The sequence below is a fragment of the Zootoca vivipara genome, chromosome 6 (genome assembly GCF_965207765.1).
Source record: "Zootoca vivipara chromosome 6, rZooViv2.hap1.1, whole genome shotgun sequence".
Classification (NCBI taxonomy): domain Eukaryota; kingdom Metazoa; phylum Chordata; class Lepidosauria; order Squamata; family Lacertidae; genus Zootoca; species Zootoca vivipara.
Window position 1 is genome coordinate 49,463,169 of NC_142589.1, and position 16,772 is coordinate 49,479,940.

The window sequence follows — 16,772 nt, forward strand, 5'->3', positions numbered from 1 at the left end:
TGACTGGACTTAACCATCCAGAGATCCTTTACCTTTTTTACCTTATATGTTTCTAACTGCTAACAAGAACAAACTGGATTTTTTAGTATTGTGAATTGTTGGAATTGGAAACAAGGAATAGGGACAGATGTGGGTGAAGATCAGTAGAGGTGGATGGCTGAGCCCTCCCCACTACGCCCTGAGCCCTCTGTACAGATGGGGCACGGACAGTGAAGGCTTTCATAGAAACTCTCTGTACATATTCAATAGTCTTTCCAAGGCTAGTGGAAAGCGGTGGGGAGGGAAACATGCTTGGTAATGAATGTCATATTTTTAAAGAGCAGCTGACATTTTCATCTTGATAAGATCGAAGTTCAGGGCACTCAGCATTCTTTCCTCTAATTGCCAAGTTAGCCAGCAGATGGCTTCTAGCAAAAATTCTGTGGAACACAAGGAGGCTCTGATGTCCTATGGGAGACAAAACAAGATCAGACAGAGAACATCTGCTGGGCTAGTCTTAATTGCGGCAAATTGCAATCTATGCTGAGGCTAAATTAGGACAGGTGTGAACAGGCGCACCAAGAACACTTGACTATTCCACAGTACAGGGTGCATTGAATCCACCCAGAAGCACCAACAATAGATGTTTTCCCTTGGCGCATCTCTGAATGCAGCTGGAATTTTGTTGTTGTTGTTCTTGAAACTAGAGCATTCGCCCCCATTAGTGCCGGACCTCTTAATTAGTGGGCTCTGGGATTCGCCTCCAGGGCCTGTCTCTTTTGAGAGGCTATTAAACAAATCTTCAAAGGCAGTGAGCCTTTGGTAGCTTCTCAGCTTTGATTGACCACGGTGGAAGATTTGTGCTTTGGGGGAAGAATGTGATGCGGTCTTCATTATCCTGTGTAGCAGCCAAAAAGATAGTCTTAAAGCAGCTGAGAGCTACAATAAGGGTTGCTCTAAATAAACATCAATAAATAGTTCAAACAAAACAGATGCCAACCATTTGGGTCTGCTATACACATTTTTCTTATGTGTATAGTTAATAAATGTTAAACACATTTTTTTCCCCAAAGGTATGAATATATCTGAGATTTATACTTATGACTGGGCCATTTTACAGCCTGAGGCAAGGACAAGGTGGTCTCTTCACTTCCCCCACACCACACACACATCCACAGGGACATAGGAAGCTGCTTTATACTAAGGTTACCAGACATCCGTCCCCAGATTTACAAATCAGTCCCCTGACTAAATCCATTAAAGTTGAAAAGTGTCCCCAGATTCATTGAAAAAAATCTGGTAACCTTACTTTATACTGAGTCAGACCATTGAACCATCTAGCTTAGTATTGTCTTCACTGACTGGCAGCAGCTCATCATTGTTTCAGCCAGAGAAAAGTCTTGCCCAGTCCTGTGTGGAGATGCCAGTGGGGATTGAACCTGGGAGCTTCTGCATAGAAAGATGCTCTGCCACTGAGCTATATGCCCCTCCCCAAAAGAAAAATAGAAGGTCAGAAATTAGACCGGTTTATTCAACTGCTGCAGGTAACATGGCAGGATCCTGAGGGCAGTAGACTTGCTTAGAGGTACAGGTCTGGTCCCATGACACACACACACAGCTCTGCCCTATAACAATTGCCCTCTGAAGCTGCATCTTCACTCTGCCTCACAATGAATAATTCCTTTGGTGTTTATACTGTACTTCTTTTGATTTGTGTAGGAACCTTTTATGAAGAACTAAAAATTTTCCATAACTGACTGAACCATTCTGGCATAGATGTGCATTTGGTTTCTATATTTATCTGGTTGTTATTAAATATTTAGCTGCCGCTACTAAATGTAAAATGAATTCCTTCCACAATTGGGGAGCAGAGCACCTAAAAGTACAGCTGCTGATCACACACTTAACAATTGTTTTCATCATTGCAGTTTGGGGACATGACTTTGGTAGCTGAGGGACTGGGCCAGTGGCTCCATATTTACACCAGAGTCAGTGGATCAAGAGACTGAATTTCAGAGTCGTGGGTTTGAGTCCATTGGGCTAAAGATTCCTGCATTGCAGGGGATGGACTACATGACCCTCGTGCATGGGCATAGCCAGGATTTTTATTGGTGCAGGCTTTTGTTAGTGTGACAGAACCTCAGATTTGCATGATTTAGGGGGAACAGCTGCCCCCCCTTGGCTACACCCATGCCCTCGTGGTTCCTTTCAATTTGACAAATCATATCTGATGCAACAAAGCTAGTGTACAATGCCACCTAGCGACAAATTTGAGAGCTACGGTAATTCTTCAGTGCTTTCAGCACAAAAAGGAAATGAACTTAAGACGACTAAATATTGGTAGAAGTTTTGGGATCGTCACTCTTCAATGCATCTGCTTGACCACTTAGTAATATACAGGAGGTCCTTTGACCAAATGATGAAAAACCAAATGATTATACACATATGATGCTTGCACTTTAAAATAAAGAGGTATTCAAAGCAGGTGGGATTGCTGGACATCTGGCAGCTAACATGTGATAAGTCAAAACCAAAGACAACCCTAGGCCACCCCAAGGAAATACAGCAACCGAGTAATAAGAGAACTCATACATGTTATGCTGACACAAAACCCCACACATACACTAAGTAGAAGAATAGCAGCATATCCACCCAACCCCACCCTACTCACCATTCCTCCTTCCCCCCCCCCTTCCCCACCTAACGTAACCTAATACTACATGCAACGCTAATGTCTCACAACAAATGAAACGGATCTGTAGAAAACACAATGGGAAAAAAGAGACAATGCACGTATTTTTGAAAATTAAGAAATCTTTAATAAAAAATAGCTATTAAAAAAGACACCATTGGACTGGTCCATCTGAACTTGTCACTGTATTTTAGATAGTAGTTTACCACCAGTGTCCCTGTCCCTGGAATAGACTCCCATAGAAATGTCATCATAGATAGACGCTGCCACTTGGATGACCTAGGATAAATAGTTTTGGGAAGGAAAAATATTGTGTGAACATCATGTGCCAGTTGGCATAAGTCTGTACGATCTGTTTCCCACTCTTGTCTCATGAAGCCCACCAACTACATCTGTAAAACAATAAAATATTTTGTTGTTGTTGGCGAGCAGGCTGCCCTTCCCTGCGGCTACTCTTTCAGCGTCAAGGCGGGGCCAAGCAAAGCGGCCTTCCCTTTCCCTGAGTCTCGAGGCCGAGGTTCGGCCCGCCCCACAGCCAGCCAGCGCCGCTCCTCCTTCCCTCCCTCGCTCGGTGCGACTCCGCCTCCTTCCGGCTTCTTCCAGGCCAAGGCAGCAGCTGCAGCCGCCACCGCCGCAGGTTCCTCTCCATTCCGCCCGTTCCGCCATGGCGCTCCTTCACTCCGCCGCCGCCGGTAGCCGCCTCCTGCTTCTCCCGCCGCCCTGCTTGGCCTCCCTCGCCGCCCGAGCCAGGTAACGCGCCGCGGGAGCGGGAAGGACTCGACTGGCTACATCGATGCACCTCTCCGACCCGACACGTGTCGCGCCCGCACCGCCAGAGCGCCTTCGAAGGCAGCTCGAGCCTCCGTCGCGTGCGGACGCTCTCGACTCGTGTGAGGACGGGAACGTGTGTGAATGGGGCCAGGCCGCGCCTGAGGGCCGGAAACGCCAGCGTGTTGGACGAAAGAGGGAGTTGGTGGGTCAGGGCATCGGCCTGGCCAGTGTTTAATGCGCGAAAAGGCGATTCGGTGGAGAGAGTACCCCTCCACCTTTTTGTCCTTTGGCAGGACCCGTCGTCCGCGTTCAGTGCACGCGGCCGGCTAGGGAGATGGTCCGCGACCTTGATTGGCTGCGATGAAGGGCGGGGACACAGAGCCTTCCTCGGATTGGCTGGAAGACGGTGGCGTTGAGTGCCCTTGGAGAGGGTTTGGAGGGCGGTGGGAAGCGACAGAGACTGCAAAAATAAAAAAACACCCGCCACTCTCCAGGCCTGTGTATGTAATACGAGCTACAGTTCTGCCCACATTTACTTGGGAGTAAGCCCCGTTGGATTCACTGGGACGTCCTTGCTTAGGAATGTGCTTTGGTTGCCTTAAATTAATCCCTGCGTCCAAAGTTCCAAGTTCATCTGGCCTGGAGAGATTCTGGCAACTGAAACTGCATTAACTCCTCTCTTCCCACCCACCCATTTGAAGTTTTGAATTTACTCTGCACTTTTGATTTCAACACGCGTTTATTATCTTATTCATGGCCATGCAGTTGGAAATAGATGACATTGTTAGTCATGATACCTGATGGTTCAGGGTGGTAAAAAGAAAGGGGGGGGGGGGTTCTGAGGAGCTCCAGAAGGGTGAATAGGTGTTAAAATGGCAGCCTAAGCAAGCTTAAAGTGATGCGCTCAGTGGCAGAAAAAGAAAATCCCAGCTTCACTTTGGGAACTTTCACCCTTGACACTTATCCTATATAATAATGTCCATGTTGTCCCTGCGTCCAGATGTCCCGTGTGTCCCTGGGTCACTGCGCATGTGCCCCAGGGATACAGGGATTGGACAGCAGAGACTGCGCGCGCGCACTCTCCCCCCACTCTGCCTCCTCCAACCGCCGCTCCCGCCGGGGTGGAGGCCGGCGAAGGCCTCCTCACAACCCTCCCTGGCCGTGAGGAGCGGCGGTTGGAGGAGGCGGGGGGGGGGGGAGAGTGCGTGCGTCCTTCCTGTCGGCGGCTGGGGGAGAGGAAGGAAGGAGGAGAAAGCGCCGCTTTCTCCTCCTCCGTTCCTGTCCCCCTGCCGCCGACAGCAAGGACGGGTCCCAGGGTTCGGAGAAGCGCTGCGCAAGCGCTTCTCCGAACCCCAGGATTCTAGCGCCCGTTATTGAACGGGCTGAAAACCACTAGTACCAACATAATCTTTGCCTATCTGTCCCTTAACATCCTTAAGAAGATTTGGCTGTAACTCATAGCCGGTGATACCTTTAATTCCTAAAATTATCTTTTAAGATGCTTGCGACTGAGGTACGTCTTCCTTTCTGTTTAATAGAACAGCAGCAGCAGGGATATATGTGCTTTTAAAAACACACATACCTCTTGCAGCAGGCCTGTTCCCTCCCACAGCAATAGTTTTATGGTTTCACTCAAAGCAAGAACATAAAAACATCCCAGCTGAATCACTTGTGCATTTACACTTACTGCATGTAGAAGGGCTGCAGCCACACCACTGAGGCTATTTCTAGTGGCCTTCACTTGGACATAACATAAGAATAGTCTGCTGGATCAGGCCAATGGCCCATCTAGTCCAGCAACCTGTTTGTGCAGCGTCCAACCATGGATCTCAAGTAGATTTGTCTTTGCTGTGCCACTTCACCCTCAGAAAATCAGAACAAATGACAGTCTACTAAAAACCTTATTGCCATTTGTTCCAGTATAGCGCTAGATCCCGGGAAAGCAGTGGGGCAAACATAAGTATGGGTGGGCCCTTAGTAACTGCAGGAAGATGAAGAATATTTGCATGACAAGAAAGCAGTAACAGTGAGTGCTTGTGCTGTTTTGTTCTCATGGGTCTACATGGCAGTCTTCTTAACACTGTGCTATGACATAGAATCATAGTTGGAAGGGACCACAAGGGTCATCTAGTTCAGCCCCCTGCAGTGCAGGTATCTTGCCCAACATGGGGCTCCACCGGGGGCAATGAAGAAGATGAATGGGAGGGGGCTGTGGGGAGTGAAAAGGGGGTCAGGTAGTAAGCAAGAGATGCCTGAAGGGGGGCTGCTTGGGTGTCCCCCCACAGAAAAGGGTCAGGAGTTGTGAAGGAGAGAGTCAAGGGGTGCCAAATGTGGGCCGTGGGCTACAGCCCCAGAAGCATGGCAGTTGTAAAGGAGTATTAGTGAACAGGAGGCTTCTTCAGCGCCAAAGGACATCTGCTTAACAACAATGTGAGAATAAGGCACAGATAGGTACTTAATATGAAAACTGAAGCCCTCTACACTTTTAAAAAATGTGTATACCTCATGAATTATTAAAATCATTTACATAATATTTTTACAAAGTTTTCAAGTTGGTATACAACATGATAACTTAAGATAATCCATTAAAACACATTAAACACCATTATAAAAAAATGATAGCTGCATATCCAAGAAACAGTAAAATCTGGTATAATTTATCAAATGCCCTGAAAGGCCTGAGTGAACAGGTATGTTATTCAGTTACTAGCAGGTTAGTGAAGTTTGTGCCTTATGCTCAGTTAGCATGTGCTTAGACACACCTTTCATATCCTCCTATTACAACATATAATTGCAACTGTTCTCACCAACAAGGGCAGCTTTGCCCAGTTCTGTATGCCAGGCTTGCTTTGAGGTTTGCTTTTCCCCCCTCACAACCAGCTGCCCATAATTTTGGGCTGAGGGGGGGGGCAGCAGTTTGAATGTACTACGAGATACATCTCTCTGAGCAAGAGCTTCAGGTGAAGAGCAGATATCAGGAGCAGCACAGCTGACAAAAAGAGTCAGCCTAATCCTAAATAGCAGTGACCCGGACAAGGAACATCTGGACCAAGGCTCTGAGCGTGCCAGTTGGCAAGAGGTCAGGAGCTCCTATTCAGAGCAAATCCCAGCAGAGCAGCCTCACATAAATGCCTTAACATGCCTCCATTTTGTGTGAGGCGTCTCCATTTTTCACAATGAAATTCAGATATAGAGGAACGTGTCACAACACATCCTCCTGCATCAGCCAGTCCTGAACAAGGGCATCTTAGCAACACCCTTCTTCAATCACTAGCAGGAAAATAAAAAATAAAAAATCCTTCCAGTAGCACCTTAGAGACCAACTAAGTTTGTCATAGGTATGAGCTTTCGTGTGCATGCACACTTCTTCAGATACTCGAAAGCTCATACCTATGACAAACTTAGTTGGTCTCTAAGGTGCTACTGGAAGGAATTTTTTTATTTTTTGTTTCGACTACGTCAGACCAACACGGCTACCTACCTGTAACTAGAAAAAAATCAATTGTTCACCTTTTTTACTTTTACATTTTTACTACCTTAAAAAAAACACCTTTAAAGACTTAATTGAGCTTTTATCCATTAGCTGTTCTGAGTATATTTATTTTATTTTATTGTAAACTGCCTTGAAATATTTGATAAATGTATTACAGAAATAGGTTAAGCACACTCATACAATGTAAATGAGGCACAAGACCCGAAGTGTGTGAATTTGCTTGGGTCTCATCCAAAACAGCTTATATGTATAGTCATTTTTACATGGTAAAAAGAACAAGAATCAGTTTCATGGAAGACATTTGAAACACAGTATGGCTGCAAATGTCTTCTAGCCTGCAGCTAAATGAACAGACGTTGACTGACCATGCCTCATTTCCTTGTAAGGGAATGGAGCTCTAAACAGAAACAAACACTTTGCATTGATGTTGCAGCTCCTGGTGGGCTCATGTGGAGATGGGACCCCCTGATCCTATTTTGGGAGTGACGGAAGCCTTCAAGCGAGACACCAGCAGTAAGAAGATGAACCTGGGAGTCGGAGCTTACCGAGATGACAATGGCAAGCCATACGTCTTGAACTGTGTCCGCAAAGTAAGCAAAAGCGCCAGCTCCCACACATTAAGAGCATGTGAGGGATTGCGTAGATGTGGCTGTGTGTGGCAGCTGGACGTGCCTATGGGCAGTCATGGGAGCCAGGTTCTAGCAGCTAGGGTTGTGTGAGCAGCTTAGCTGCTTCCTACTCCTTTCATACGTCTGAACAAAACAAAGAGCCAGATCTCTTCTCCACCCAGTAGCTGCCTGAGATGCGTTTGGAACCATCCCAGTGTGGCCAAGTGTCTTTGTGGTGGTGGGGAGACACAAAACAATGGCTTTGTGAAGTAGTTGGAGGGTGGCAATAGGCGAACTGAACTATTTAGGTAGGAATTGAGTCTTGCGTTGTGCAGGCCGAGAGGCCATATAGCTGCCACAAGCATAAAAGGGAAGGGTTGAGACTGAAGCAGGGGTTGGAGAGAATTTGCAGCTGCTTGGCCTTTTCTGCATTGGGAATCTTAAGGAGCAAGCAAACAGTGGCAGCTGGGAGGAGGGGTGTGGGGGCACCATCTGCAAAGATATTGAAGGAGCAACAAAGGCGGTTCTGAGTAGATGAATGAGGAATGGGTTGGAGGCTCTTGATGCCAAATGTTGAGTAGCTTTGCTAAAGCTCCTGGGTTAAGTCACTTGTCAGTTCTTTCTGTGAAACAAGGATAATCCTGCAAAGGGATGTGCGCTCGCGTCCCTTTAGTTATTTGGGTGTGTAATCTAGGAGTGATAAATGGAAGTTGCCTCTCCTCTTAACCTATGGAGGAAACAAATAAGAAAACGCAATCTGTTCTCTCTAGGCAGAAGCTGAGATAGCTGCAAAGAAGTTGGACAAGGAATACTTGCCAATTGCTGGCCTGGCAGAGTTCAACAAGGCGTCAGCTGAGCTGGCTTTGGGAGAGACACACGAGGTTATTCAGAGTGGCCGGGTAAGGAGCCAAGGTTACCAAGTGCATTCATTAATACTGTATTCAAGTAATGGATTCCTTCCTGCACTGGGGGCCTTGACACTTTTCACCTATAGGCAACCTTTTGCAGATTGACATATGTTGAGTACCCAGTGAATGCTGCGCAGGATTTGAAGTGTTCCAAGAGGGGCAGTTCGTTAACGTAGAACACTGGCTGGGCCTCACCATCACCCTTGCAAATGTAGTGTTCTCGTGGATCATAGCCCAATTCCATCTTGTTTCACTTCTGACCTTTCTCGTTGAGGAATGCCCGATAACGTTCTGGGGAACTGCAGGGTTCCTCACAATACAGTTTGAAAAGTCACTGCCAAAGAAACTTGTGCACATGAGAACATATGATCCCTGTGATTAGGTCAATGGGGGCAGTGGAGTTCGTTTTAGAGTTACTGTAAGGATCCAGAAATGCAAGCAACACCACATTTTATTCTAGGGCCTATGATGGATCCTAGTCCAGAATTTGACTCCTTACTTTAAAGCAAGATTCTAATCTCTTGGTGGTGAACCTTTTGGATGTGTTTTGTGTCTTCTGAAACCAAAAAGAGAGCCAGTCTGTGCCAAAAAATTCCTTGCCTAGGATCCATATTTCTCTGTGTTGTTTTGGCCCCAACTTATCTTTTTCTTTGGACATGCCAAAGGAGTCCAAATTCTTCAAGAATTAAAAAATAATAATAATAAAAACTGGGTCAGTTTTATATGCTTAGTTATGAACAGAGTTTGAACTTCCTTGCTGCTGGGAAAAACCAGCTAAGAGGACGGCTCTTTTATCACTCAGATGAGCCACTGGAATGAATGTTTTCCCATTGTTCAAGTGTTGGCATGCGCTTCAATCTTAACAGATAGTGTTGCCTTTGCAAGCATTGAGAAACGCTTTATTCCTCCTTGTTACTCTTTCTCTTTCAGTTCTTGGGCAGGTAGGATTGTTGACTAATATTGCACACAGCTGTCTTTTCCTCTTGCCCTTGCAGTCATGTTTCAAGGGCCTCATCTGTAAAATAGGCAGATTATGAGGCACACTCAGTGCCAGCTACCATTGGAGTGCTTACCTGTTGTATTTTGTCTGGCGATGTCTCACGTGCCTGTTCATTGTTCTTTCAGTATGTCACTGTGCAGACAATTTCTGGAACAGGATCTTTAAGAGTTGGTGCCAACTTCTTGGTAAGTGCTTCTGTAATCTAACCACATAAAAATGAAGAGATGGCGGGATACAGTTTCCCCACATCTCTTGAAAGAGCTGTGGTCTCTGGCTTTGAAACTATGGTTCAAACACACCCTGTCTCCTCTTCTTCATACAGCAACGGTTCTTCAAGTCCAGTCGTGACGTGTACCTCCCCAAACCATCCTGGGGGAATCACACCCCCATCTTCAGGGATGCTGGGATGCAACTGCAAAGCTATCGGTACTATGAGCCCAAAACCTGTGGCTTTGACTTCACTGGAGCTTTGGATGACATCTCTGTAAGTTGACAACTGAGGGTGAGCTAATGGGGACGTGTAGGTCATGGAGAGTTTGGGCATGGCTTGTTTGAATGGTGAGCAAGGAAAGATACAGCCAGGAGGGTTTTGATACTAGGCCCAGTATGATCCCAAACTTTGACAGTTGCTGACAACACCTCATAGTAAAATGTTTTAGAGTAACAGGTCTTGGGAATCTAAACTTAAGAGAATAACCGCGTTGGTTGCAAAAGTAAGTCTTGCAGTACCTTTTAAACCCAACACCATCATGGAAGGAGCTGTTATAGGCAACCTGCTTCATCGGAATCATGAAAAGAGTTGGAGAGAGACACTTGCCCACTTTCTGTCTTGTGAAGTGGAACTGGCAATTCTTGTGATCCATTATGGATGAAGATTCTTCTGGTCATGCTGTATGTGATGGAACACATCTTCTCATACCAGGCAGCCCAAGCTCTGAGATTGGGCTGGCGACGGGGCTGCTTGTGGTACCACCAATGGATGTAGCTCGCTGTATAGTGATTGGCTTTCTCTCTAGGGGCATCTCAGCTATGGCGTTCCCTTCCTCTGGAGCCATGGATGGTCATGACTTTAAGGAGTTCAGCCACTTAGTGAAACCTTGCTGCTTTTCTCTGCCTTTTGGAGGCTCTTGTTAGATGGGATTTGAGCCTTGAGTCTGTTTATTATTCTGTTGGGGGGGGTGCTGTCTGTGTAGTTTTATCATTGATAGTTCATTGTTTTGTGGCACGTGACTTTTAATGATGGCTCCATTCGCTGTGGAAATTGCTTTGAGGTCACTTGGTATATAAATGGACTAAGCAAAGAGTAATGGCTCGTTTTTCTCGCACCCTTTTTATTAAAGAAAATCCCGGAAAAGAGTATTGTTCTCTTCCATGCCTGCGCTCACAACCCAACTGGAGTAGACCCTCGGCCAGAGCAGTGGAAGGAGCTGGCGGCAGCAGTGAAGGTGAGGAGGGCCGTGGTACCAAGAGAGCAGGCGGCTGAGGGATGAACTTCTCTGTGTGGGGAAGGAACCGGTCTGCTTGCCTGTTTGGAAGGACACATCCTGGGAGGAGACCTCGGCTGGGCAAGAGATGTGTGTAACTCCTGTGAAAATCAAAAAACTGTCTGAATGGGCACTGCCACCTCCCAATTTTTGTTTTTTGTTTTAAATGAAATTTTTACTACTTTTATAATATTATAAACACAGAAAACAACAACCATTTTTGTTGTTGTTACCTCATTGTTTCTGTATGATGTGATGCTCCTCTGCTGTGTGACCTGTTCCATTTACCATAGCTGCCCTTAGGAAGGAGCGTTGTCGTTTTTAAGCTGAGGTGGCCTCTGTTCTTTTCCAGAAAAGGAACCTCTTTGCCTTTTTCGACATGGCCTACCAAGGCTTTGCTAGCGGTGACATAAACAAAGACGCCTGGGCTGTCCGCCATTTCATTGAACAAGGCATTAATGTTGTGCTGTCCCAGTCATATGCAAAGAACATGGGCCTGTATGGTAAGCCCTTAAGTCCGGGGTCTGTTGCCATCTCTGTGGGTGGGAAAAGCTGCTCAAGGGATTAAGCACTTTGCTAGCTGCTTTCACTTTCCAGTATATGGGTGAAAGGTCTATGGAGGACTAGAGGCAAGAGAAAGCCCTGCTGTTCGGTTGAGTTTGCATTTTGGACCACATTCCTGTTTCAGAGATGGTCCCAGGTTAGAAATGGAAAGGCAGTGGCACTGGGGAAATGCTTGTGAGGCTCTTAATAGAGAAAGCAAGCCAAGAACTCTCTTTATGATTGAAGAGAGGTGGCTGTGATGTGGAGTCACAATTCTGTCATAGGAGAACATGAATTTTTGTAATTGTCCAATTTGTATGAAGATGCATTCTTTGTGCAACCACACAGTGTCTTTGGGGACTCAACATGAGTCTTTTGGGGACTCAACAAGGAGGGCAGAGCTGCTTCTTGCCTGGCTAGAAGCCCCTTTAGCCTTGAATCTACCTTATGAGTGCCTCTCTATTGAGTCACAAGGGGTTAACACACACCCTTTTAAAAAGTAAATCTGGGGATAAAGAAATCCCCAATCCTTCCAGTGCACCTATGGTGCTATAAAATCAGATTGCACTGCTTTAGTTTCTTAGCCTGCATTTGAGCTAGCTGCCATCCAGAGGGCTGATGCTTTCTTCTTGCAGGCAGAGGAGACTGGGTTGAAAGGAAGGACTGAGGCTGATAAAAGAACAGGCAAGGCTTGGACAAGGAAGGGGAAAGGAGGAGAGGTCCAGGTGGCATTTGTGTGCCTCTTCCAAACAGCAGCACAACTGCACTGCATTCTGGTCTTTGTTTTCCAGGGGAGCGTGTGGGGGCCTTCACGGTGGTTTGCAAAGACTCCGATGAGGCCAAGAGAGTGGAATCGCAGCTGAAGATTCTGATCCGCCCCATGTACTCCAACCCTCCCCTTAATGGGGCTCGGATAGCCTCCACCATCCTGAATAACCCTGGCCTGCGAAAGGAATGGTAAGGCCTCCTTGAAAGGCTGACTATGTGCAGCCAACAGATGAACAGAAAAGGGCAGGGGGACAGACAGCCCTGGATGGCTTTTAAGGATAGTAGATTGTGGGGCTGCAACAGCGAACCAGAGGAGTCCTTCAAATTGGAGGGCAACACTTTAAGCAAGCTTAGTCTGCTCAACCTTGTTCTTGGTTGATGCCAAATCTGCACCAAAGGCAGAAGGGCTGTGGCTGTTCCTTTCTGTAGCAGGCAGGTGGCTGGGTTAAAGAAACAAAAAACAAAACCAACCTGGGGTTTCTTAAAGCTGTTTGGGAGACAGGACTGTGGAAACTTTTTATGCTTTTTCATGGACATAAACCCCATCAGGCACAAGGCATGGTGGAGCCTCCTAGATTATTCCTCTGGCTGCTTCCCCACCCCACATCTCCCTCTTTCTCTCGCCTTATATTGACTCCACATTTGCCTCCTTCCCTGGCACAGGCTGGTAGAGGTGAAGGGGATGGCTGACCGAATCATTGGCATGCGCACCCAGCTAGTGGAAAACCTGAAGAAAGAAGGCTCCCCTCATAACTGGCAGCACATCACTGACCAGATTGGCATGTTCTGCTTCACAGGACTGAAACCCGAACAGGTGGGTGAAGGAATGAGCCTGAATAAAACTTGCTAACTATTTTGTATTGGCATTTGATTTGCTTGGTTCCCCCCCCCCCCATATAGCTGGGCTCAAATTGCCTCAAACTCCGGAACAGCCGTATAGAATTAGTCTTTGATGCACACCAGGAAAAGGCCAGAACATGATTAGTGTGGCTGCATTTTAATTATCTGAAGAATTTAGAATGTCTTCCATTATTTAATTGGTGGCTGAGAGAAGTGCGGTTGGGCTGGAAGTGGGAGCTGAGTAGGAAGTCGGCAGCTGCTACTACTTTGGGAATGGGAGCATGTGGATCCCCCATTGATGAGAAAAGCATTCTGCTGGGCTGGTTTTGCGGAAAGGGATTGTTTAAAAACATGAAGCACAGTGTTAGTTGCATTGAAGTGAGATGTGGCAGCAGCCGGCTTGAGTAGGTATCAAACAGCCTGGCTGGGCTGTTGTTTGCTGAAGAACGTTCACTTGAAGCTCTAGGAAGTTGCTTCGCTGCACTCCAGTTTGCAAGTTGGCCCTGGTAGGTGGTACCAAACAGACACACCTGGCCTTGGGAAGCTGCCTGAGTTGACCACTTCCTGAAATAGCGTCTTTCCTGTGCTTTGCTTTCCAGGTGGAGCGGCTCACCAAGGAGTTCTCTGTGTACATGACCAAGGATGGCCGCATCTCTGTTGCTGGAGTCACTTCTGGCAATGTGGCTTACCTGGCCCATGCCATCCACCAAGTCTCCAAATAAAGCAAAGACAGAAATGGGTGGACTGACCGGCCTTCCCTTCCGTGCTCTCTGGACACTTTGACTCAGCAGAGGGTGGGTGAGAGGAGGAGACGGCGGCAGCATCAGCAAGCAAAACGGTTCTTTCCACAACACTTCAACGTCATTTGAATGTATCTCTGTAGCGGCAAGGCCTCAGCCCTCCCTACTCACACTGCTTGGCTCTAGGCAGAGCTGTTGATGTGTGTTCTCCTCCCTTCAGAAGTAGCCACTTTACCAAAAATGGATCCTTGAACCCTTCAAGAGTTTGTGGCAGATTTGATGCAAATGCTTTAGTGAATGTTTGCCTGCCAGCATTTTGTGTGTGGTGGCCTCATCATATGAGTGTCAGGGCAGGGGTGGGGCCCTGCAGGCATTGTTGGACCACAACTCCCACCATCCTTGTCCATTGGCTATGCTGGCTGGGGCTGATGGGTGTTGAAGGGCTGCAGCTTCCCTGTTCCTGAGCCAGGGTTCTGGACGACGAGCCTTTCCTTGTCTGCCCTTTTGGACTTGGATCGGGGCGTTCTGCAGGGCCCACCTCTGGCTTCACAAGAGGCTTTCTCCCCAGGGATCCTCCTCTTGCCCAGTTCTTCCAAGAAAAGGCAAGCAGGGGTATTCCCAGGTCAGCATTTCTTTCCATTGGCTCTTGGCTTTCTAGTTCTGCTTTTTCTCCAAAAAAATAGAAATCACTTGAAATCAGCCTGCTTTAAATGGACCCCAGGTCCCTGGCACACTGGGAATTTGTGTAATGAAGCTTGAAAGAGAAATTACTTCCTCTTTTTTTTCTTCCTTGCTAAAAAGCTCATTGTTTCCATGCATAGACAGTTTATAATGCTGACTCATAGGTTTGTTTCATTATCAAATAAAAGGCAGATAATAGAACAATCTTTTAACTCTTCTCTGGCATCTTTGATCAGCATTAAGGGCAACAAATTAAGCTCTGCTTCTTTTAATTTTTGGTCATGGGAAGCCCTGCTGGACCCTTGCTCGTTCTCTCCAAAATCCTTTCTCACACAATGCTTTGTAATCCTTTTCAATCCTTTGTAATCCTTAAATGGGACGAAAGCTCTATTATGAATTTGGAATAGCTTTGCCCACCCCAGGAACTGTAACTGCTCTTTAAGTGCAACTTAACTTTGGCCCCTTTTAGTTTCCTCTCTGTTCTTACAACTCACATGTGCTCAGGATATCCACCATCTGAGCCAGGGGTAGGCAACCTAAGGCCCGGGGGCCGGCTGTGGCCCAACCGCCTTCTTAATCCAGCCCGCGGACAGTCCGGGAATCAGTGTTTTTACATGAGTAGAATGTGTCCTTTTATTTAAAATGCATCTCTAGGTTATTTGTGGGGCCTGCCTGGTGTTTTTACATGAGTAGAATGTGTGCTTTTATTTAAAACTAGCTGGCCCTGCCATGTGTTGCTGTGGCTCATCCATGTGATTCCCCCCACCCCGAGCCGATCCATGACGTATCCCGCCCCCTCCTCCCCCCTACCCCCGGCTTGTGATTCCCCCTACCCTGTCCTGACCCATGACGTATCACGCCCCCTCTTCCCCCCACCCCCGGCTCATCCCTGTGACTGGACCCAGCATTTCCTGACCTATCCCGTCCCCTCCAAACCAGCGCACTCTAGCGGCGCCTACACTGGTACTGCCCCTATAAAACCTTCCCTCTCAACAGCACATTGGCTCCCATTTACATACTAGGCCGAACCCTTTACAGACTAAGCTGAATGGAGGTACTGACTCGCCTGAGTGGGGGTTGGGGGGAGGAGGGGACGGGATAGGTCAGGAAATGGTGGGACCAGTCACAGGGATGAGCCAGGGGTCAGTACCTCCATTCAGCCTAGTCTGTAAAGGGTTCGGCCTAGTATGTAAATGGGAGCCAATGTGCTGTTGAGAGGGAAGGTTTTATAGGGGCAGTACCAGTGTAGGCGCCGCTAGAGTGCGCTGGTTTGCAACCTGGTTCTTTTCCCAGAATGTATTTTCGTCTGAGTGGTGTGTTTTGAAACACGGGTTTTTTGGGTTTTTACCAAGCACAGGTGTGACACCTGTCTTTGAAAACAGTACGGGGTTACTCTCATATTCGCATGCGACATTGTGTCAAAATTTGAATGCAATTGGTCAAGCGGTTTTGGTGAAACGTGGATACTAACGGACATGGCCAGTTTACATTTTTATATATATATAGATGCATCTCTGGGTTATTTGTGGGGCATAGGAATTCGTTCATTTTTTTCCCTTCAAAATATAGTCTGGCCCCCCACAAGGTCTGAGGGACAGTAGACGGGCCCACAGCTGGAAAAGGTTGCTGACCCCTGATGAGCCCAGAGATCCACTGCAATTGAATGACAGATCACTAGGCGTGTAAGTAGGGCAAGATAAACTCTTCAATGTGTTCAACTTAAAATGGAAAGCATTTTTGTCTGTGAAGCATTTTTCTCATGGAACTGCTTCACTCTTCTCCCTCTCCCTGCAAAGTAGAAAGAAGGGGGCAGGTGAAACCCATGGGAAAACTTACCAGACCTCTTGTCTCTGTGTGAGCGACAGAGATAAGTTCTTCAGCTTTGGCAATTATACAACAGCAGATACCATGAACAGTTGAGCCTCCCTCTCTGTGGCCAGAAGTTGATTGTCTGGAGCTACAAAACATGTACCACCGCCCCTGTTGTGAAAATGCAGTTTTTAATGCATTGTGTGTGTCTCCTTTATGTTGTGTGAACAACTTAAGGCTTTCGTGCCTGCCCAGAGGCCACACCTTAAGCCCCATCTCTGTGTTAGCTGAGTGTCAAAGCATACATACTGGATGAGGAAGGGCTGAGAGGTCAAGAAGAGCTGTTGCCGCAGCATGAAAAAGCCTCAGGCTGGTGGCTTGCCTGCCTTTGCATCCAGTGGCCATAGCTACACATGTGGAGCTGTGCTGCCTCTAGGGGCAGAAGTGAACCTGTTT

The 16,772-nt window shown here is 47.1% G+C and overlaps 1 protein-coding gene across 1 annotated transcript; it reads left to right on the top strand.

Moving 5' to 3' along the window:
- The first annotated feature begins 3,254 nt into the window (after window positions 1-3,254).
- On the top strand, window positions 3,255-14,713 carry GOT2 (glutamic-oxaloacetic transaminase 2). The gene is made up of 10 exons (XM_035119982.3): window positions 3,255-3,421; window positions 7,369-7,525; window positions 8,314-8,442; window positions 9,577-9,636; window positions 9,774-9,935; window positions 10,792-10,896; window positions 11,288-11,438; window positions 12,270-12,435; window positions 12,910-13,060; window positions 13,686-14,713. The coding sequence occupies exons 1-10, from the start codon at window positions 3,336-3,338 to the stop codon at window positions 13,806-13,808; spliced, it is 1,290 nt and encodes a 429-aa protein (XP_034975873.3). The 5' UTR covers window positions 3,255-3,335; the 3' UTR covers window positions 13,809-14,713.
- The last annotated feature ends 2,059 nt before the right edge of the window (window positions 14,714-16,772 follow it).